Source organism: Leopardus geoffroyi, chromosome A1, assembly GCF_018350155.1.
Source record: "Leopardus geoffroyi isolate Oge1 chromosome A1, O.geoffroyi_Oge1_pat1.0, whole genome shotgun sequence".
Taxonomy (NCBI): domain Eukaryota; kingdom Metazoa; phylum Chordata; class Mammalia; order Carnivora; family Felidae; genus Leopardus; species Leopardus geoffroyi.
In genome coordinates, this window is record NC_059326.1 from 185,523 (window position 1) to 207,530 (window position 22,008).

General features: G+C 54.6%; 1 protein-coding gene and 1 long non-coding RNA gene across 2 annotated transcripts in view; one reads left to right on the top strand and one right to left on the bottom strand.

Moving 5' to 3' along the window:
* LOC123584362 (zonadhesin-like) overlaps nucleotides 1-22,008 on the top strand; it is a 65,676-nt gene that overhangs the window by 3,035 nt on the left and 40,633 nt on the right. Inside the window, exons 4-26 of the mRNA XM_045452230.1 lie at nucleotides 53-179; nucleotides 886-1,025; nucleotides 2,564-2,767; nucleotides 3,382-3,531; nucleotides 3,741-3,920; nucleotides 4,627-4,743; nucleotides 5,275-5,424; nucleotides 5,616-5,831; nucleotides 6,852-6,956; nucleotides 7,515-7,656; nucleotides 7,971-8,185; nucleotides 8,439-8,657; nucleotides 10,074-10,180; nucleotides 11,346-11,499; nucleotides 11,666-11,765; nucleotides 12,214-12,380; nucleotides 12,595-12,768; nucleotides 16,261-16,485; nucleotides 17,435-17,584; nucleotides 18,167-18,270; nucleotides 19,083-19,294; nucleotides 20,035-20,255; nucleotides 21,290-21,436. Coding sequence (XP_045308186.1) covers nucleotides 53-179; nucleotides 886-1,025; nucleotides 2,564-2,767; nucleotides 3,382-3,531; nucleotides 3,741-3,920; nucleotides 4,627-4,743; nucleotides 5,275-5,424; nucleotides 5,616-5,831; nucleotides 6,852-6,956; nucleotides 7,515-7,656; nucleotides 7,971-8,185; nucleotides 8,439-8,657; nucleotides 10,074-10,180; nucleotides 11,346-11,499; nucleotides 11,666-11,765; nucleotides 12,214-12,380; nucleotides 12,595-12,768; nucleotides 16,261-16,485; nucleotides 17,435-17,584; nucleotides 18,167-18,270; nucleotides 19,083-19,294; nucleotides 20,035-20,255; nucleotides 21,290-21,436 — 3,726 coding nt within the window. The remainder of the gene's footprint in view (nucleotides 1-52; nucleotides 180-885; nucleotides 1,026-2,563; nucleotides 2,768-3,381; nucleotides 3,532-3,740; nucleotides 3,921-4,626; nucleotides 4,744-5,274; nucleotides 5,425-5,615; nucleotides 5,832-6,851; nucleotides 6,957-7,514; nucleotides 7,657-7,970; nucleotides 8,186-8,438; nucleotides 8,658-10,073; nucleotides 10,181-11,345; nucleotides 11,500-11,665; nucleotides 11,766-12,213; nucleotides 12,381-12,594; nucleotides 12,769-16,260; nucleotides 16,486-17,434; nucleotides 17,585-18,166; nucleotides 18,271-19,082; nucleotides 19,295-20,034; nucleotides 20,256-21,289; nucleotides 21,437-22,008) is intronic.
* LOC123584744 lies at nucleotides 15,379-16,133 on the bottom strand. Its single transcript, XR_006705686.1, has 2 exons — nucleotides 16,039-16,133; nucleotides 15,379-15,586 (listed from the first exon to the last, which is right to left on the bottom strand). It is a non-coding gene; the product is annotated as an uncharacterized LOC123584744 (long non-coding RNA).

The window sequence follows — 22,008 nt, forward strand, 5'->3', positions numbered from 1 at the left end:
TCGGTGTGGGAGGGGCTATTTTGTGATCCCACCTACTTCTGACTTTGGGCAGGAGCTGAAGTCACCCACCCTGACGGAGGCATCCATGCCATGGCAGGGGGCCCCTGCCCTCCAGGCCACTTCTGTCCGGTGGGCACAGCAGTGCCCCTGCCTTGCCCTGTGGGTACCTTCTCAGATCGGTGAGTGCCACTGTCCCCAGGCCCATGGGGGTAAGCCCAGAGCTGTCTTCCTCCTGGTCTTCTGTCCACATGGACCATCTCACTGGCAGCATCCCTCCACCACAGAAGGACATCAGCCTCAGAGCAGGGCTTCCACTTGACCTGTGACCAGCATTATAGGTAAAGGGAGTTTTCTTATCAGAATAAGGGCAGGCAATATGGGCTGCTGGGAGCTTGAGAACGTTCGTACCCGAGAAAGAAAGGCCATCAGGTATTCTGTGCATCTGCCTGAGTCTAATTTGAGAGTAGAGTCCCATCTTCCCATGTTTAGGAGCATCCCAGCCCCCAAGAGAAGGTACTCAGGGCAAGGGGACAGCTGTGGAGCCAATGGTTGAAGGGCTGGTGGATGTTCTGCCTATTGCTGCCAGACGAAAAGGTCTGTGGCCCTAGACAATTGAGTTTGAATTAAGATTGAGATGGAAAAGGACAACTATACCCAGACAGCTGTCTTGGGGAGCAGCAGGGGGAGAAAGAGAAAGAGAGCCCTGTTGAGCTCTCCTCCAGGCATCTTCCAGAATGAAACCACCTGCCTTGTAAGCAGGAAGAATCCCAGGGAACCTAAAAGAGGAGAAATGAAAAGGCAGCTCCAGAAATGCATGGTCCCTTGCCAGGACGTGGCTACTCCACCTGGTCCCACTGATGCCCAGGTTTCTCTCTGTCTCTCCAGGATGTTTCTCACCATGGCATCGGAGTGCCTGTCCTGCCCCTTTGGCCATTTCTGTGGTGCATCTGGCCTCACTGCCCCCTCTGGACCCTGTTCACCGGGCTACTTCTGTATGGAAGGAGTCTCCTCCCCAACCCCAGCAGGTAAGGGGTCTCTTAGGACTGGTGTGGGCCCTGCACTGGCCCAACGCCCAGAGGTAGATGGGCACTCTGATTATGGGAGGTGACTGGGTCCGGGGCAGTTTGAGGACAAAGGGGAAGGGTGTGAACAAGCGGGCCTGGAGAAGATCCTTGGCCGGAGTGTTTAGAAGTCTGACTGCTATTCCTGGACCCACTGGCCTCCTGTCCTGTGCCCGTAGCAGTATTTCTCATGGTTGGCTCACTGCCCTCTGGACTGTGGTCATTGGGCTCTTGTCACATCTGTGGTTCTGAGCCCACCTCAGCCCCACCCAACCTCCTAAATCAGAGCCCCACTGACCCAAAGATGGAAACGCCATATATTTTCAAGAATGTGGGCAGGGAGAACCTGGGGGCTTCCAGAGACCAGCCAGCAGGTTCCAGAATGGTACCCTTTGAGGAACCCAGAGGTGAGCTGAGTGTGGACCTCGTCTCCCATGAGGGCCAGAGACAGCACTCGTGGGGAGGTGGGGCACAAGGTAAGCTCACAGGGAAGAGCCTCTGCACCCATGTTCTCAGAGGATGCCCTTTATTCCTTGGGAACTTCTGAAGGGGGAGGGGGATGGTACACACAGCACTGAGCTACAACTTTGGGGAGGGCCATTGAACCTAGGCCAGGGCCTTAAAGTCCCTCTTCTCAAGAACTTCCATTTGTCCAAAAAACATTTGAGGCAAAAACCCAGTTCCAGGATGGAAAGTGAAGTTCTGGGGAGTCGGGTGGGCAGCAAGAGAGCAGGAGTCATGACCCCAGTGCAGGGACTTGGGGGGGGGGGGCGGTTATAGGAGGCACAGGGTTCTGCTCACAACCACACACGAAAGCAATGCTTTCTAAATCCATTTTTTTTAAAAATAAACACTCACGTTGTGTGTCCTCAGAAGAACACAAGGGGGAATATAAAAAAAACAGGCTTTGAGTCTGGGCGAAGCACGGAGAGACGCTGGTCACAAAAATCAGTTACCATTCCAGGATGCCATCCCCACTAAAAATGGGTCATTATTCCTGCCCACCTACGAAAGGGGGATTTTCTTTTTCTTTTTACTTTTTCTTTCTTTATTTCTTCCTTTCTTTCTTTCCTTTCCTTCTTCTCTTTCTTTCTTTCTTTCTTTCTTTCTTTCTTTTTTTTTCTTTCTTTCTTTCTTTCTTTTTCTTTCTTTTCTTTCCTTCTTTCCTTCTTTCTTCCCCTGACCCTTGGATCATGACCTGAGCCAAAGTCAAGAGTCAGACACTCAACCAACTGAGCTACCCAGGCAACCCGAAAGGGGGATTTTCTGAGGCTCAAATACACATGCATAAATATATAACATATATATAAAGCATATATTCTTTGATCTGGAAGATGCTATATAAATGTTAATTATCAGCATTATTTATTTCTAAAACCCTTGAACCTCTGCCCCAAACCCAAGTCCACATTTGGTCTTGGTGGCACAAGTCACCCCAGGCTCCGTTATGCTCAACAGTGACTGGGCCTGCACTCCTCACTTAGCTTCCTTCCTTTCTTCAGGCCACGCAGAGCACGGAGGGCCCTGTCCCCAAGGCCACTTCTGCCCCAGTGGGACCAGCCTTCCCCATCCTTGCCCCGCTGGCTCCTACAGCAACCTGACTGGCCAAGCATCCTGCTTCCCCTGCCCTGCTGGCTATTACTGCCCTGAGAACATCACCACTTACAGCGGGCACCCCTGCCCCACTGGCTTCTACTGCCCCAGAGGTGAGTGCCTGGGCCACAACTCCCAGAGGCAAGGCTGAGCAGCAGGGGCTAGTATAGGTGGCAAGGGTAGGGGTGGGGCTTGGTGCTTGCTGCTCTGTACACTGCAGCAGCAACCAAGGATCACACAGATGTTCACTGCTGAGACTGTCCCACCACCTGTCCCAAAGGCCCAGGGAAGGACTGGACCTTTCACAGAGGCTGAGCCCCAAGCAAGAGGCCTTGAGCAGCAAATTTCATACAAGTGTTTTGCTTTACCTTTAAAATTCATGAGAGTTTTACTTTCTACTCCATAACATAATCCCATTGGCTAAAAACTAAAGATTTAAGATTACTTTACCAGTATGTTACAAATTTGGGGCCACATGCTTTTCAGCAAAGTTCACCACCAGGAAAATGATTCCTGCAAACTCTATGGCTCTGTGGACCCTGGGCCCGGGACCACACAGCCTGGAAAGCCAAACATAAGCTATTGGTGAGGCAGTGGCTCCTGTGGCTCGGGCCAGGAATTTGCCAGGACAGGTCCTACGAGATGGCACCAAGAGCAGTGAGTGGCATGGTCTCTCTCCTTAGCCTTGAGCCCAGCTGGACTCCCTCCTCTGAACTTTGCTTTTCAGGCACCAAATATGCCACCCAGTTCCCCTGCCCTCGGGGCTACTACAACCCAGACCCAATGACCCAGAGCCTGGACAGCTGCCTGCCTTGTCCCCCAGGCCACTACTGTGGGCAGGAGAATCTGACCCAGGCCTCTGGACCGTGTGATGCAGGTGCGCTTCCCAAAGCACCCTCAGAAACTCCCACCTATCCCCGTGCTTCCTACTGCTGTCCCTGGACCTGGGGTGACCTGAACTATCTCCTGGAACAGCTACTGGGAGGAGTGGGCCTGCAGCCTGGGTGAGCTCAGCCTTTGGCCCCTGGAGTCCCCGACAGTCCTCTTGCCCCACTACCTGCCTTTCTGTGCTGATCTCCACCCCAGGCTGGTTCTGCGTCTCAGCAGCCTGGACCGCCCGCCCCTTTGACCTGGACAACTACACCAGCACCAATTGCCTGTGTCCAGCCACGGCCACAGGGGGGAAGTGTCCAGCTGGGTCCTTCTGCCCTGAGGGCAGCTCAGAACCCATGCCCTGCCCACCAGGCTCCTTCTGCGCCACCTCTGGTAAGGACCCAGGAGCCCTCTCTGGCCACTGTGCTATGACCCAGGCTTGGAGATGATTGAGAGAAATGGTAGGAACCCACCTTGCTCTTGCCAGCTGTGTGGCTGCAGGCACGAACCAATATTTCCCTCTATAAACTGAGAACTGATGTCTGTACCTGCCTGGTCAGGTGGTGTGCTTGGCAAGCCTACAGGAAGGTCTGTGCTAACATAAACTTGCTGCCATCATGGTTGAGTGAACACGGGTGGGTCATTGCAGAATACCAAGGGAGGGCAAGTCTCTCTGCAGAGGAAGGAGCTCGGTGGCCCCTCACTTGTGCCCTCTCACGAATCCCCGTGACCGAGTGACGTCCTGAGCACCTGCTGTGACCAAACACTCCCAGTCACTGAGGACCCAGATATGAACTAGACTCTTCCTGCCGCAGCCTCTGGCCACCCTCAGATGGTAGAGCATAGCGAGGCCAAGACCCCAGCCTCTGCTCAGATCTCAGCTCTGTCTGCTACTACGGACAATGCCTCAGGCCCTCTGTGAGATGAAAGCGGTACCCCTGTCACAGGGCTGGGTAGAGGAGAGAGACAAAGCGCTGGGCATAGGCTCAGCCACTGATGCAACTCCCAGTCCTCCGGGGCCAGACACTGCACAAGGACCCCTGTCTGTCTGCACAAGGAGGCTACTCAGCCCCGGCCTGGCACCCCCTCTCGCCCCCAGGCCTGTCCACACCCAGTGGGCCCTGCCAGGCTGGCTACTTCTGTGCCAAAGGAGCAGTGTCCCCAGCTCCAGAGGATGGGCTGACAGGGGCCCCCTGTCCTCCAGGAACCTTCTGCCGTGAGTGTCTCCATGGGCCCCACTCTCAGCCCTACTCGGCCTCCTGCCCAGAAGGCTGCTGACAGATCTTACTTCTCAGTTTGTGTCTGGACCCTGGGGCAATTGGGAAGAAGCCAGAGGGAAAAGGGATGCCGTAGATGGTCCATCCCAAGGCCAAGGAATGTTGCAGTGGGGAGTAGTTAAAGTCACTTGGGATGTTTGCTGTGATTTGAGTTGTTTGATGTGGACAGCTGAGAACCGACAGCAGTGGCCTTGTCGCATCAGGAGTCTCATTAGTTGTCAGTGTATGAGCCCACATGATGATCCTCCAGCAGCAGGTGAAGGGCTTGAGTCTCTCCATGTGATGTGGAGGGGCCAGGGAGCTGGGCTTCAGGGAGGTTGGCAGAGATGGGTCCTACAGGCAAGGTCACCATGGGTCCTGCCCCATCTCTGAGGCTGGGCCCACACCTGTTGCCCTTAAGGAGCCTACCCCCTGGACCTGAGGCCTCCCCTCAGCCAGGCCATGGCTTTGCTGCCTCCCTGTGTCCTCAGCTGCAGCATCACACAGGCCAACACCATGTCCCGCTGGCACCTTCTCCGGCCTCGCAGAGCAGACCATGCCCTCTGCATGCCAGACCTGCCCACGAAGCTTCTACTGCAAGGAGGCTGGTCTACAGGCCCCCAGTGGGCCTTGCCCAGCAGGTGAGAGGCAGCAAAGATCTTCAGGTGCAGGGAAGGGGGACAAGGTCTGGGGGGGAGAGCGCCCCAAGGGCAGCTGTCTGGGTCCTGGGCTCCACAGCACAGGTCTCAAGGCCCTGTGGCAAGAGACCCTGTTATGTCTAAATGTCTCAGGGAGAGGATAGTCCTCCTAAGTGTCCCTCCCTCCTGGCCAGGTTATTACTGCGACTCTAGTGCTGGGCCCATCAAGGACTTCAGCCTGTATCCTTGTCCTCAAGGCTATTACTGCCCCCTGGGCACAGCCATGGCCACACACCACAGGTGCCCAGTAGGTACATACGGCCCTCGGAGAGGGCTAAGGAGCATCGCTGAATGCCAGCTGTGCCCTGCTGGGAAATTCTGTGCACTGGCAGGGCTCGCGGCACCAACAGGTATGTCCTGGAGGGCAGAAAAGGACTTCGGCACAGGGTGGGCTTGATTGGTGGGTCCCAGAGCAGGCTGAGGAGGAGATGCTTCAGGGGAAAACTATATGGGCCTGGATCACTGGTAAAGATGGGGGACAGAGCAGCAGGGTGTTGGGCAAATATTCCACCGCCTTCCCAAGACCCCTTACATCAGAAACACTGTGTCCCCACATCCCACCCCAGAAAGTCAGGAGGTATGGGGTCAGACCTCAGTGTCTAGTTTTAAAAAGCTTTCCAGGTGATAGGGCACCTGGGTGGCTCAGTGATTGTGTCCGACTTTGGCTTAGGTCATGTCTCACGGTTCCTGAGTTCAAGCCCCATATTGGGCTCTGTGCTGACAGGTCAGAGCCTGGAGCCTGTTTTGGATTCTCTGTCTCCCTCTCTCTCTCTGCCCCTCCCCCACTTGCTCTCTCTCTCTCTCTCTCTCTCTCTCTCTCTCTCAAAAATAAATAAACGTTTAAAAAAATTAAAAATAAAAATAAAAACATTAAAACTTTCCAGTGATCTACCACCCAGAATTGGGAGTCCCTTCATCACAGTATACCTGCCTCAAAGTAGAACCACCCCCGGCTGTCTGCTGTCAGCACAGGGTTCAGGGGTTCTTCTAGAGGGCCTTTAACATCTCAGCCCCTGCCCCCCACACCCCATTAGCTTGGGTGGCTTCCCTATGCAATGGCTGGAAATGTTTTGATCAATAAGGAAAATCTAGTCCTGGCAGTTGACAGTCTCTAAGGAGGGCAAATCTCAAACTGACCCAGACCCCACAACCACTTTGACCGGGGAACTTGCACTGTTCCCTGGAAGAGATTCAGGACCCTGCTCATCCGAGGAACAGGGTGGCTTGGGCTGGCTTTGGGTCAGGACACGTACAGTCTATGGCCATAGTGGGGGAGGGTCTGGGGACAGCATGAGCAGCCCTGTGCCTTGTGGTGTGTTCTCCAGCAAGGGGTACTGTGGGAACAGCTGACAAGATGTCCTTTCTTCTAGGAGACTGTGCTGCAGGGCACTGGTGCAAGGGAGGAGCCACTAGCAAGGACCCCACGGATGGGGCACGGGGACTCCTCTGCCCTGCTGGGCACTACTGCCTTGAGGGTACCTCACCACCTCTAGGTCTACTTCAATGGTGGCAGGGTGGGAGGAGGTCAGGGCCCTTCCAGCCTCCTGCTGTTGAAGGCAGGTCTCTACAGGTTTTGAGCCTTTCTCCCAGCACATGAGCCATGGCCCTCAGTGGAGGGCAGTGCTAAGCTGTGCAGGGCTGAGTACAGGTCCCTTCTCCCCAACATGCCCTCCTGATTCTGCTCAACAGTCCTCACCTTTCCCCTCCCTGGGAACCCTCCTCTAACCTGGCCCTCAGGAAACCTCACTTGAGCAACTGACCTTCCTCCTTTGCCTGAGGATGCTTTCAGGGGCCTGGGTATTCCTCCCCCATTCTTGCAGAATGGCAAGAATCTTCCTTCCATTCAATAAAGTTGACTCAAGGACTCCAAAGCTGAACTGGTCCCTGCCCTCCCCCTAGAAGCTGAGAAGGGGAAGCATTTCCATCCTGGTCTGCTCAGAGGGAGAAATCCAAGGGATGGAAGCCTAACTCAGTCCAATGTTTCCCTCTGGGCCACCGGGGGCCTCTTCCCTCTGTCACTCTGACTTTTGCAGGAGCTCCTGTCCCCACTCAATGCCCACCTGGTACCTGGTCTGAGGAAGGGAACAAAACCCCAGAAGGATGTCAAGATTGCTCTGGAGGGAGACTCTGCTCTAGCGACCACCTGACAATCTGGCCAGCACCTTGCCACCTAGGGTAGGCGAACACACCCACATAGATTTCAGGGAACAGTGTCCACAAAGTAAGGAGGTAGTTCCATTCCAGGATTGATTCAGCCAGAAAGCAAGGGGGAGGAAATCCCTACAGTCAGGAAGGAGCCACCCCCACTGGCCTGTGAAGCCTGTGGGCCACTTGCAGACATGCAGAGGTTAAGTCATGCCAGAATTCAAGAAGGAACAGCCTAGGAGGGTCCCAGGCCCATGCTAAATGTCCATGCACTGCCTGTGGCTGCATGCTCCTCAGCAATTGTCCTTGGCTGAGGCCCTTTTGCTTGGCTCACATTTTTCCAGTGTTTCCTGCACTGGAGGAACTGCCCCTGCCACCCCCATGGAGGGCCTCTCTGGGAGATCCTGCCCCCCTGGGCACGTCTGTCCTCTGGGAATGGTTGACCCCACTTCGTGTGCTCCTGGCTCCTACACCCCTGGCACCCACACAACAAAATGTTACATCTGTCCCAGTGGCCACTACTGTGTTCCAGGGCTGAGGCCTCAGCTGTGTCCAAGAGGTGAGTGTCCTGCCAATAGCCCAGCTGACAACCTTTCTCCACTTCCCTCAAAGGCCTGGCCTATACATTCTAATAACAAGGTGGTAACTCCGGGATTTACAGAGCATTTCTATTTCCTGGGCAGGAGCCCTGCAGCAGAGATGCCGGGCCTCCATGCTGGACGCCAGCCCAGCGCCCAGAGCCTGCCCTCTGTCAGCTTCCTCCCCATCCCCTGCCTCCTCAGTCCCTAATCTTGGCCCATCTCCCTTCCCAGGTTTCTACTGCCCTGAAGGGACAGGGCTTGACTGGCAGCCCTGCCCTCCAGGCACCTATGGCCCTGTGCAGGGACTGAGCAGCCTGCCAGAATGTCAAGCCTGTGATAGGGGCAGGTTCTGCCCAAGTGCCAATGCTACGGAGGCTGGTGGACAGTGCTGGGAAGGCTTCTTCTGCTCCAGAGGGTCCACCCGGCCCAACCCAGAGGCCGACACTGAAGGTACCAGGCCCTCCCTGTTGGACACTGATCCCCTACCCCATTTTCTAACCCCCCCAAATGGGAGGTAGGGAACATATTCAGAGCCCTTCATCCATTCCATCAACCCAAAGAGGCTGATGAGCCTGTTCTCTCCAAGAGACCTTGGGTGCCTATCATGGGCTACCTGGGCTCTCACTCGTGGTGGAGGGTGGGGGGCAGGGCAGGCAGGACATGGGTGCCCAGCATAAACAGTGAGTTGGTATTTGTCTCCACTACCTACTGTCCCTCCTGAGCAGGACAGCCCAAGAACTCCTGTATCCCACACAGACCAGGCTGAGGGCAAACACCAGGGCAGACCTGAGGAAGCTTACCTTATGGGTCATGGAGAAGTACTCTTCAGCTGAGCCCATGCATTTGAGTCAGCTGGTACATAATGATACTGAGGTTGGGGGAGAGCCAGGTCATCAAATCTGAATATTGGGGGTGAGGCCCATCCCAGGCATGGTCAATATGTTAATCCTCCCAAGTGGGTCTCATTGGATAGCTGAGGGATTGTTCCAGTGGTTTTGATCTTTTGGGGCTCAAGTCCTCTTTGGAATCCAGGGACCATAGGGCAAAATCCCATGATTCAGTCCAATCCCTATCTCTGGCAGAAGGGAAAGTGAGGCTCAGAAAAACGGTCTGCTTTGCCTAAGGGCACACAGTCAGTAGCCAGCTTGAGTGCTTAGGCCCACTGACCCCGGTCTAGCTTTCTATCACTCTGCAGCTGCCCTCGGGCCTAAAAGTCACACATTCTTAAGGAGGCCTAGACTCTGGTGAGGACATTGATGCACAGCTCATCCCACCAGCTCCTGATCCTCCAGCTACAACACCCCTGTCTACTCAGCAACAGCCCAGAACTAGCTGGTTTCCATCTTCAGTCAGCAGGCAGCCCTGGTGACAGGCCTCTTGGAGCAGGGCCCATGTGGGTTGAGGGAGAGGAGAGAAGACACAGATAAGTACCTCCAGAAACTAGGAAAAAATGTTAAAATACCAATCAGCATGAGAAGGTCTGCAAAGGCCTCTACAGTAAGAGCTGGAATGGGTGATGGAAACCCTGCCTCAGTCTCAAATGCTGTCTGTCCACCCCTAGACCCCAGGGCTTGAACCTTCCAGGGAGGCCCTGCCTCCCTCAGATGCCCTGCTTCCTTCAAGAGCCCCTTCCAGATGCCACCATCCCATGTCAGGACAAGTTTCCCCTGATCTCTTCCCTTCTGTAACAGCAGCAGGGGGCTATGGTGGAATAACCAGGTGCAGAGGGTGTGACCAGTGGGGGTGGGGCACCCACAGCCCAATTCCAGGGCCCAGAGCCTATACCAGCAATGCAGAAGGAGTTGTTTGGAGTACCTGCTCCTCACCACTTCCCAGGGGTCAGGCTGACTTGTTTCTTGGTTCCAGAGGAAGCTGGCCCATGTCCTCAGGGACACTACTGCCCCAGGGGTTCGGCCATACCCCAGCCCTGCCCACCTGGCACCTTCAGCACACGGATCAAGCTCAGCTCGGAGGTAGGGAAACTCCAGCCTGGGAGGAGGCTCGGTATGGGAAGAGCGCCGTTTGGATCTAGCCAAACCTTGAGGTCAAGGTTGTCATGGGGACTGGAGAACAGGGCACCTGGCCATCTCCTCCATCCTTCAGGTCTGTACGCGAAAGTCATTTTCCCAGGGAGATCTTCCCTGGCCCCCCTCACCACATATCTTACTCTACCATAGCATTTTACTTACTGGCCTTGTTTATTTTCTATATTCCCCACCAAAATATAAGCACCACAAAGCTAGGGAGTTTTGTCTTTTGCTCACTGCTCTATAGTTGGAATAGTGCCTGGTCCATAGCTGGCTCCCAGCACGTACTTTTGGCTGCATGAATGACTGTACAAGCTGACTTAGGAACCTCAGAGGCAGCAGCAACCTCCTTGTGGCAGGTGCATGTTGGGGGTTGCAGGGAGCACAAGGAGGGAGGTCGGAGAGGGAGTGAGGAGCCGGCTATACAGCACCTGGTGCTCACCTTGAGGACTGCTACCTGAGGGAGATAGAGGCCAAAGTAGGGTTTGAGCAGAGGAGTGACATGAGACATTACTTTATAATACATATTAATATATAACTTATAAAACACCACCATGGGATGCACAAAATTCTATTTTAATTGCTAAGTGCCAAACGTAATTTTAATGTCTGGCTCTTTTCACAAGCCACTCCAAATTGTGGTTTGTAGTTCACCATTCAAAGACCCTCCTGTTGTTAGAGAAATATTCCTGGCTTGTCAAAAGGTCCAGGAACGCCAGCTCTCTAAAGTGCTTGGTCCTCCTCACTCAAATGAGCAGAGAGGTCTTCCCTCAAGGTAGATCAGAAGAACAGGCTTCTCCTGTTGTTATTGGTCAAACTACAAAAGAACATGGAAGTAAAGAGGAAAAAAAGAAAGCAAGCAGAACAACATGCTGATAGAGTAGTTTTGGAGTGTTAAGCCTTGACTATCATAGGGAGTTTGTGCCCCACCTGGAGAATGTGCAAGCAGAATGGAGCAAGGTCCCATCAGGGGTGCTGTAGATGAAGGAAGGTGAACCAAGACAAGATGTTCTCTGACCTGAGGCCCCTTTAAGGCCTTCTGGTGTGGTCTCTGCCTCCCTGCCTTGGCCGGAGCTGGGAGTTGGCATCTTAGTGGGGACATCTCCCACAGGCTGCCTGCTCCCCGTGCCCGCCTGGCCACTACTGCGGCTCTGCAGGCCTCACCAGCCCTTCTGGGCCCTGCAGCACAGGCTTCTTCTGCCGCCATGGAGCCATCGTACCCAATGGCTCCCTGGAAGACGGGACTGGTGGCCCTTGCCCTGCAGGTACCCCCTGGGGACTGGTCTGAAGAGGAACCTAGGGAGATGGGAAGGGAGCAAGCTCCAAGGCTGCCACTCAGACAGGGGCCAACAGTCCCCTGGGCTCTGCAGGAACTGGGCTTAGGATGGGGTTTCCTGTGGCCCTGACCTGTTGGATCTGTTTCCCTTTCAGGGCACTTTTGCCCCCCAGGCACTGTTACCCCGAGGCCATGCCCAGCAGGCACCTACAACAGCCTGGCCTCGCAGGGCCACTGTGAGTCTTGTCCTGAGGGGTGAGTGCTAAGAGGCCGTCCTAGGGGCTCACGTGTCCAGTTGGGCAGAGTTTGCATTCCTGCTACAGAAGGTGGCTGGACCAGATGCTAGCTAAGATCCCTTTCAACCTGAGTTTTCTGTGACTTCAAGAAGTCACTGAAGAACTTCCACACCTTCTGGTCACCTTTCTTTATAACTCTTGATCTCTTTATTGGGTATCACTGAGTCATTCCTAATTTCAAACCTAGGTCTTTTTTGCTGCAATTTAAGCCATTTAAGTCCCACCCCGACCCCCCCGCCCAGCCCCCTGTGCCTTAGCTGTAATAGAGCTATGATATCGCCAGGTGGGCAATAACTCCTGAGGCCAGTGATGGAAGGCGAGCCCAGGCAGCCATCTCTGCCCCACGTCACGAAGCTGGGGCTTCCCAGCCCTGTGAGCCCCCTCCTCCCCACTTGTCTTTTCTGTAGTTTCTTCTGCCCGGCAAACACCTCCTCGGTGGTGGGAAACAAGTGTCCAGCTGGCCATTACTGCCCTGCTTCCACATCCTTTGCTTCTCAATTCCCCTGCCCCAGGGGCACCTACAAGCCACAGAGAGGGGGTGCCCAGCAGTCAGACTGCACACCCTGTGAACCAGGTAAGGGGACAGGTACATATCCCCAATCCTACCATGTTAGGCCACATCCTCCCTGACCAGTGAGGGCAGGGCTCAGGCCTGTCTCAGATGGGGATGCTTTGGCCATAGCCCATGGTGCACACTAGGTCAGCCCACATTTGCTGGCGGGGGTGGAGGTACCCCAATCCCTCTGCTCCCCATGCCTGAGCATCCTGTCTTTCCCTCTCTCCTACAGGTTCCTACTGCCTCCTACCTGGGCTAGTGGCCATGTCTGGGCCTTGTAGTGCAGGGTTCCACTGTACTCAGGCAGCGGCTGTCCCAAATCCCACTGATGGGATCACAGGAGACCTCTGCCCACCAGGCCACTTTTGTCCCAAGGGTAGCCCCAAGCCCATTCCATGCCCCCCAGGTGAGTTACTGATGGGGTGGGGTTGGTAACCAGCAGTGCACAGGTCTGCTCTGGACCCTTGAGAGGGGGAAGGAATGAGGGTCCAGCCTTGGGAAGGGCACAGAAGAAACCCCTAAACTACACTCAAAGAGCAGTGTCCATCCTGAATGCACGTAGCATGGGACTTGGGGGTAGAATGATGAATGAGGTGGTTAAGAGCTTGGACCTTGGCTCGCTGGGGGAGGCTTGAACATGGGAGGGTGTATGGCAGAGGCACAACAAGAAGTGAGTGATGCCTTGCAGCACAGATGGGGGGATGAGATGAACCTCAGCTGTCAGGGCTCAGACCTCCAGGAGATGAGGCAGCCCAAGAGGCTGGGGAGCTCTTCAGCCACTGGTCTGTGAGGCCTAGCAGGCAGAGCAGGATCACCACTCGGTTTGAGAGGCGCCACCTTGAGTCTCCATGTGGGAGAGAGGCCCCCTGGTGGTAGCCATGGAGTATATACCTGCAGGCTCTCTCCTGCCCATCCCTGGGGCCATGTCACGGGAGGACTGCCAGCCGTGCCCAGCTGGCTGGTTCTGCTCCAGAGCCGGCCTGAGCTTCCCAGAGGCCCCATGCGAAGGAGGCTGGTTCTGCCCCAGGGCCTCTGTCTCTGGGCATAGTCCAGGTAAGGGTGCAGCCTCCTCACCATTTGGGTAAGGGGGGAGGATGTTATGGGACCCTCAGTGGGCTGGCTTAGAAGGAGACATGCCTGTGGTCTCAGGCTCCTGTGGGCCAAATGCAGTGAGACAGGCCCTTGTGACCTGGAACCTGCCATGGAAGGAGCTGATGACACCAGGTGTTAGCAAGGCTCCTCATGCACCCCGAGCACAGAACGGGAGAAGGGAGACACTTGGGATGAGTGATAAGAAAAGGAAGAAACAAGACTTTTTAAAAAATCAATCAAAGATGGATAATCCTGTGCTTTGGGGGAGGGAATAAAAATACTCTAGAGCTATATAAGACACTCTAGTGAGAGCAAAGGAAGGGCCTTCACCCCTCATGTACTACCTGGGGTCCAGCAGAGAAGAGGGAGAAGGTCAGACCCCTAGGACAAGGATGCATTAGAGCTCTCCTTAGCAGAGCCTGCACAGTTCTGTCTTCTAGGGCCTCTGTTCTCTGGAGGACACTGCATTTGACACAGCATTTCCCAAACTCACATGTCCAAAGAGCCCATGTTTTAAGAAACATCTGACAGGACAAGGACCCCTGGAAACAACTTCAGTGAGAGATGCTCTGACCTGGAAGCCTGGGGCTGCCTCAGGTACCTTGTGAGGTTCCCAGTTCTAACTCCCATTCTGTGGAGAGCACTGTCTTTCCACCCCTCTCAGTCCCGTCACTGTAGACCTGGTTCCTTCCCACCAAGGGACCACCAGGAGGTTCCTACAGGCCTTCCACACAGGGCTGGTTTTCAGCTGGACCCTCCCCTTTAGGCATATATAGGACCAAGGTATAAGAAGCCAGGCCTGGGAGCGTCGTACATCATAAGTACCATGAATCACATGCCCCATCCACTCAGCCACACTCACACGGAGGGAGTAAGAATCATTCTGGGCTCTGGCTGGAAGGAGATGCGGAGTCTCCCAAGAGGCAATGATTGTCTCCCATGGCTTTTCTAGGCACTCTCTGCCCCACTGGGCACTCATGCCCCCCAGGCAGCCTGGAACCCCAGCTCTGCCCCCCAGGGCAGTATCAGGATGAACCTGGACAGAGTCTCTGCAAGACATGCCCTGCTGGAAAGTGAGGAGCTGTTGCCGGGACTAGGGTTCCTCCTTTATCTGGGTGACACCTGACCTTTCCTGCCCTCTCTGAGAGTAGAGGGGCTCATACATGTTTCAGGGACCAGGGACCATGGGCACTGCATGCACCCTTACCTTGCAGAACCCAATGTAAATAAAGCCCTAACGCCAATGCAGGGGCTTTGGAGGGCTGCAGACTTTGTGTACAAGACTCATAGGACAGGAGGCCATTGTCCTCCTTGATGCTCATTTCCTCTGACCTCAGATGGTCCTGGGGGGGGTTCACTTCTGCCCAAATCCATCATGCTCCAGGAGCTTTCTTCCTCTAGAGGATCCTCAATGCCTAGAAAACCTAGGGATGTGGAAAGCCCTGACTCCTTCATTCTTGACCACCTACTGGCTGTTTCCGCAGGTTCTGTTCCTTTGGGATTCAGAGGCCAGGCGCCAGGCCTATTTGGCCAATGGACTGTCCTGCTGGCTACTATTGCCCTTTGGGTACCTGGACCCCCACCCAGCACCCATGTCCAAGGGGAACCTTCCGAGAGTGGCCTGGTGCACGCAGTGCTACGGATTGTAGACCTTGTCCTGCAGGACAATTCTGTTCAGATTCAGGTGACAAGAGCCATCTCTCTGGGATTCTGAGGGGTCCTTTTGTGATCCATTTGTCCCAGAGGCACTTAACCTGTCTGAAGGTGACATCCTAGGTCCCCTCCCATCACATATGACCTGTGGCCCTATATAGGGGATGCTACCTGAGGCCTGAACATGGGTATGGGATGGGAAGGCAAAGGCGACCTGGTTCTGACCCCTAAGAATTCACAGTGGGGAAGGGGATGGAAAGAGACAAGAACATGAATGTTACAGCCCAAGCATGCTGATTTCTGGCAGACAAGATGTTCTGGATGTCCTGGGCAGGAGAGGGACATTGATCCCACAGGGGTGGAGGCTTCATGGAGTGCTTGCTATGGGCTTTGAAGGTAATGGCCCTGTTCAGGAGTCAGGGGTTTCCGTCCAGAGCAGCAGGGGGCAGGACTTCAGGGAGACCCTGCCAGGACTGAGCCTGAGGAGGAGAGAGTAGACATAGCAGTAACCATGTTGCAAAGAGGAGGAAGACAGTATGGTGTGCATTTGTCAGTTTTAGCTGACTACTCCATTTATGTATAGATCATCTAGAACTAGATACAGTAGGGCAGTAAACAGAACAGTGCACGGTACTAGGAAGCAGAAGAAGGGAGGTGTGGATTCCCGCAGATGGTCCCCTGGGGATCCCCATAGGAGCATGGGTGTGTCACACCAGAGTAAGACTAGGGGTGTTAGGCATTGGCCCATCACCTGCAGCCAGGGTGGCAAAGCCCTGCACATCTCCAACTACCACAGCAGGGCCTGTATTTCTAGGTTCCTAAGTGAGCACTCGTTCATTTTGGCTCTATATGATCCTATGGCATGTGACCAGACAGGCCTTTTAAGCTCATTTATCGTCACAATAGAGCTGCCATTTTACAGATGACAAACCTGAGTTGAAAGTGGCCTCCTGCACAGGGAGTGAGCAGCAGAGCTGGGAGGGGATGCAGAGTCTGGCTGCAAAGCCTGGTACCTTGAGCTTCAGGACACACCATACTTCCCAGCCTAGGCACAGTTCCTGGTGCTCTTCCAGGTCCCTTTTTTCCCTTTCCTTCTCATTTGAAGCCAGGTTCACTGTCATAGACTCAGCCTACCTCCACCCCCTCTCCATAGGATCCGGGAAACCCTTCCCAGATGGGCCATGCTCAGCAGGTTATTACTGTCCTCCTGGCCAGACCTCAGCCACCCCTACATCTTTCCGGTGTCCCCGTGGTTTCTACTGTCCAGAGGGATCTCCCCAGCCAAGGGCCTGTGAGAATGGAACATTCCAGCCCCAGGAGGCCAAGGGGTCTTGCGAGCCCTGCCCTGCAGGATTCTACTGTGAAGCATCAGGCACAGGTGAGCTGATGAACACAAGGTCCCCATATGGTGCTGGGTCCCAGGGCAAGGTTCCAGTAGTTTGAGCCCCTGTAGGAGTGATGCCTGATGAGCAGGAGGTCCCCTCCCTTGTTCAAGAGAGAGGGGAGGGACTAACCTGAGGTGGCACAGTAAATCGGCTCCGTACAAGAGACCCCTGGTATCCTCCCGTATGCATTCATTTAGGTTTGGCTTTAGAATGTATCTCAGGAGTTCTTATGCCAGAATCTTGGTTGTCATCGTCATAGTGTTATGATCCACATGCAGCCTATGACAACTGGCAGCAAAGCGGAGGGAAGGGGACCCTGAAACAGTCCAGGTACGAGGTAAAGACAAGTTAGGGACTTAAGCTGGGAGGAGGGATTGCATGGTGACTCACCAGGCTGTCCAGTGCCCAGCTCAGGATGGTAGGCACTACATGCAGGACAGAAAAATCTGAGGTCTAGGACCCTAGGATCTAGTTGGCTGTGGCCCGACTCGGTGTCCACACTCAAGATCATGATATGGTCTTGTTCCTATTTAGAGATACACAGGTGGCTACTGACCCAGCAGAGCCCAGGAGCAAAGAAGTGGAGTCTTCAGACCACTGCATGGGTGGTGGACCTAGTGTGCCCAGCATGGGCAAGTGCCACCTTATAGAGAAACGGAGTTTTATGCTCAAGAGTCAGCCTCAAGGCTAGAGATCTCACAAGGCTACAGAGGTTTCTTGGGCAATACACCTTCTGCCACGATGACAGATGGACAGCCGTTGAGGGTCCCTCTCCCACCCAATATGCCCGGGAATTAGACAAGGAATAAAGCACCTTGACTGAGGGGCTGGGCCAGGGCAGCCTCGGAGCTGGGGGGAGGGGCGTCCCAAGTCTCTGACCAGGATGCTCAGAAGGTAGGGCTCTTACTGCAAGCTCAGGCTGACCCTGCCATTGCACCCTAGGTCTCACAGCCGGTGGCCCCAGCCTGTGCCTCCAGGGCTACTTCTGTCCCCCTGGCTCCCACTCAGCCACTGCCCACCCATGCCCTCGGGGGACATTCGGGCCCAGGCGAGGGGCCAGTGCAGAACTGGACTGTGAGCTGTGCCCAGCAGGTTTGTGGACTCTGAACAATGAGCCATTAGAAAGCCTAGACTAAAGGGCTGAGGAGAGAATAAGGAAAAGTAGAAGGAGGGCAGGCAAACAAATCCATTAGGGAATGTGCCTTGGCCCCCTGTGCCCATATTGCCATGGCAGCCCCTCATATGCCTAACAGCTGGGTCAAGGTAAGCAAAATCAAGTCCAAGCATGGGTCAGAGCCCCAGTGATCTCCTGTAGGCCCACAGTCCCCACCATCCTTTGGATTCTCCAGGCCTCTTCATAGCCTGTGCTCCAGCCTACCCCACATGTACCTCTAGGGCTCAGGGTGAGACCAACCCCCATGTTTTCTTCAGAGACCAGGTATGGCTGGAAAAAAGCACTGCCCTGGGCAAGGCAGCTCCATGTGTCTCTAGCTCATTCTGCCCCTCACTCGTGACTCTGCCTGGCCGTCATGCCAACACCCTGTGCTAGTCTGAGAGCCTGGGGAGGTGAGGAGCATGTGGGGCATAGCCTAAGAGAGGCAGGGCTGGTGCCAGAGCCAGAGGGAGGTGGGAGGGGTCCTTCTGTCACCTGCCCCTTGGGTCTGCTTCTTATAGGGATGTTCTGCTCATCAGAAGGGCTGTCCCAGCCATCAGGGCTCTGCCACTCAGCCCACTACTGCACAGGAGGTGCGGTGTCTCCCACCCCCCTCAAACACAAGGTATGTAACACTAGGCACGTGCCCCCAGACACGTGTCTTGAGTCCACCCTGAACAGTGACTTTTTTTCTTTTAAAGCATTTGCCTTCTTGTGTGACATCTTGGGTTTGATGGCATGTGACAATAATAGCAGTAACATAAATAAAGCCTTTAGTTGGTACTGGGCAATGTTCATGTGTCACATACACATTGACTCAGCAGTCCTCGCAATGGCCCTGTGGGAGGCCCCAGGGTTACCCCACTTTAGACATGAAGAAACGGAGAAGCATGTGGAGTAATGGATGTTCTCAAAGCCACATGGTGAGAAGGTGACCATCAGTATATTAGATCATTATACTGTAGAGCAGGGTAGTGGAGAATCAGTTGTGTGGATGGACTCATGGACTCATTTTGGACAGACAGATGGACAGATGTGTATTGGTGACAATTAGCTGATTGTCTCTGATTCTCATTTTGTTACTGACTTGTGTTGTGACCTTGGACATACCTGCCCCTTGCCCTAACTTCCATTTTAGAACATAGACTGCCCCAATCCTACATTGATGCCACAGAGAAGAGACAAGGTCAGGGAATGAGGAAGAGAGGGGGAGGAGGTCAATACTATATTTAGGAAGTAAGAGACACTTCCCAGACCTCCTAGTTCATCCTCCATAGGCCTTTGACTGACACAGTTGGAAGCACATAGTAATGGGATGATTTTGCATGTAATGCTCTTATTTGAGGTCTCCCCACCCCCAGGTGCCAGCAGAGGTGTTTGCAACCTGAGACCACAGCTCTAATGGAAAGGCCTTTCTTCCTTCTCTCTGACTGACAGGTGGAGGCCCCAGGACTTTCTGGGAATGATATCTGCCCTCCCGGCTTCTTCTGCCCCAGGGGAACAGCCTCCCCAATGCCATGCCTGCCTGGGTCTTACTCCTCTGCCCCAGGCCTGGCCAGCGAGGACCAGTGCCAGCCGTGTCCTCCAGGGCACTACTGCAGCAACCCTGGGCTCTCTCATGTCCCAGAGGCAGAACTCTGTGATGCAGGGTGAGGGGGCCCTGACCCTGAACTCCTCAGGTGCAAAGAAGGAGGAGGGTCCCTAGGTCAGGCCTGATAGGGCCCCAAGTTACAGATCCCATGGTCTCTCCCCAGTCCCTGTAAGGAGCCTGAGCCAGGGTAACTGTCCCCTAGGATGTAGGCCTCTGATGTGTTGTCCCTTTGATATAGGACTGAACTGATCCCACCCTCCCAGCACTGACCTTCCAAGATCCAAGGAATGCCAGTGTGCCAGGACAGCCCTATGGTCCCACTAAGTCTCAGGGCAGCCTCCACACCCTCCACTACCAGGCCTTGGTCTTCTCCTCGTTGGCCAATGGCCAACCTGTGTCTGAGATTCCTGACAGGTACATTTCTCCTCACTGTTGAAAGGGCTGGAGACTGGCCACCAGTAAGAAGGAAGTCCTGTTCCATCTGTTCACAGGACAGAAAAATCTTGGAGAGAGAAGCCATGCTTATCCTGGAAAATGTCTGACCCTTCCCAGAACTGTGCCTGAGCCCCTACTGTACAGTTTCCTATCACAGGGGCAGAGACATGTTTTAGAGTCGAGGACCAGAGGACCTCCTTCCATCCCAGGGATGACCCTTGGCTGTGGCCATACTGAGCTTGTCCTCAGCACAACTCTGATAGCCTGGGGCTCCAAAGGCTACCCCTTTCTCTCACCTTTTGCTTGGCCAGGACCCCATCATCATGCTAGAAGTGGTTCAGCCACAATTCTTCATTTCCTCAGGTATATCTGCCTGGGAGGCAGTGCTGTTCCCTCACCCTCTGATGGAACCCACGGATACAGATGTCCTCCTGGCTTCCACTGTCCCTCAGGGGCTCACAGCGAGCAGCCCTGTGAACCTGGCACCTTCAGCCCATTGCCTGGGGCTGACACCTGCCTGCCTTGCCCAGGAGGCACCTACTGCCAAAATGTTGCTACCGTGGAGCCCACCACCTGCCCCAAAGGTGACGAATGCCCTCAGATCAGCCTCTTCCATCACTCTCAGGGGTAGAGGGACATTGGACATGACTGCAATGGACAGCGCACCTCAGGGTTCACTGTAGTTGGCGCCCCCGGCTCCCAAAGCTCGACTCTGTCCTGGCACTGAATGCTCGATGGCAAGACCTCAGCCCTCCTTGGCAGCCAGAGACTGCCAGGACAGTCTCTGACTTATAAAATGGGGCTAATTATGCTGCATAAGGAGGACACAGGGTGAAGGTTGCTGAGGACTGCCAGGGCCTCCCTCACACAGTCTGTGACCAGCCTCATATATTCATACCTCCCTATCACCGCAGGTTTCCAGGGTGCCCAGAAGGTAAGTGTGCATTTTCTATGGAGGGAGGAACACAGATCTGAGAGGTTGGAAATTCTGGTCAGTCCCATCCTGATCCTAAGGTGCTGCTGTCCTTGGACAGCCACCACCCGTCTGCAGAGTGAAACCAGAGGATTTTGAGAACCCCACCCTGAGAGAGTTGAGTAAATGCCCCCAGAGAAGACTACAGCATGTCTCTTGTGAGACTCTTAACCAGGTTGCCTGTTGGAATGCTTCTAGGGCAGCTATTTCTTGAGTGGGAATACTGGGGGGTTGTTTGAGGTGCGCATGACCCCGCTTTCTCTAACACAAGAAACTCTCTCTCCCAGGCCTATCAAGCCAGACCAGACCTATGACTCATTCTTACTATGTAGTGACTCCAGAAACCTCAGTGCTGACGTCCCCACGCACGCATGCACATGCATGCCCACACACATGCACACAGGCACATCTCTGCTGCCTGCACAGACCCCTTAAAGCCCCCACCCTCCTAGCCTGGATTCTAACCCTCCCCGCCTTCTCCCACCACCTAGGCCAGCCTCCTCTTCCCTGTCCTTCAGCTGTGCTCTCTGCATCCCTCTCAGGGCTTCCCTCACTTCTCTGCCATAAACGATGAGGTTGTAAGGCCCAGGGAGTAGCTATGGGGTTGGGACACTTGGTGTCCACTTACTCATATCTTCCCCACAGGTCACTATTGCCCAGGAGGGACACCCTCTGCTCTTCCCTGCCCGGAGGGAACCCTGAACCTACGGGAAGGTGCTCTCTCCCCCGGGGCCTGTCAGCCCTGTCCTGCAGGAAGATACTGCCCTGGTGAGGGCAACGGGCAGACTGAGGGTAAGTACCAGCGACCCAGAAGAGCTATGTCCCAGCCCCACTGCAGAACTGCCCGCAGTGCACTTCTTGGCAGGGCCACAGCATACGTCTGGGTCTGGCTGCCTACCTCGCTGTGACCTCCTGCCACTTCCTCCCTTGGGCCCTGCTCCTCCCTCTCTCCCCCAAAAGTCCTCAGCCTGGTGGCCAAGAGCAGGTTCTCATTCTAGCTCTGAACTTAGCGCACGTGTGACCTTGGACAAGTCACTTAACCCCTCTGACTTCTGTCTCCTCCCCTGTAAAATGGGGTGATAACTGTACCCACCTTCCACAGTTGCTATGGGGAGTGTGGTCCCTACAAACAGGAGGTCAGAACAGTGCCTGGCGCACAATAAGTGCCCACAGCTGTCATCTCCTATAGCTACCCCTCACCCTAGATTCCAAGTGGAAGCCACCAGCTCAGGGCCATGGACACCATAGGTGCTCAGTAATCCCTTGTTTCCCTGACTTTTCCTTCCTCTTGCTTTAATTTCCATGATTCTCTGGGGTTTGGGATAGCAGGCAGGGACCAGGGAGGAGGCAAGAAAAGGGCCTTC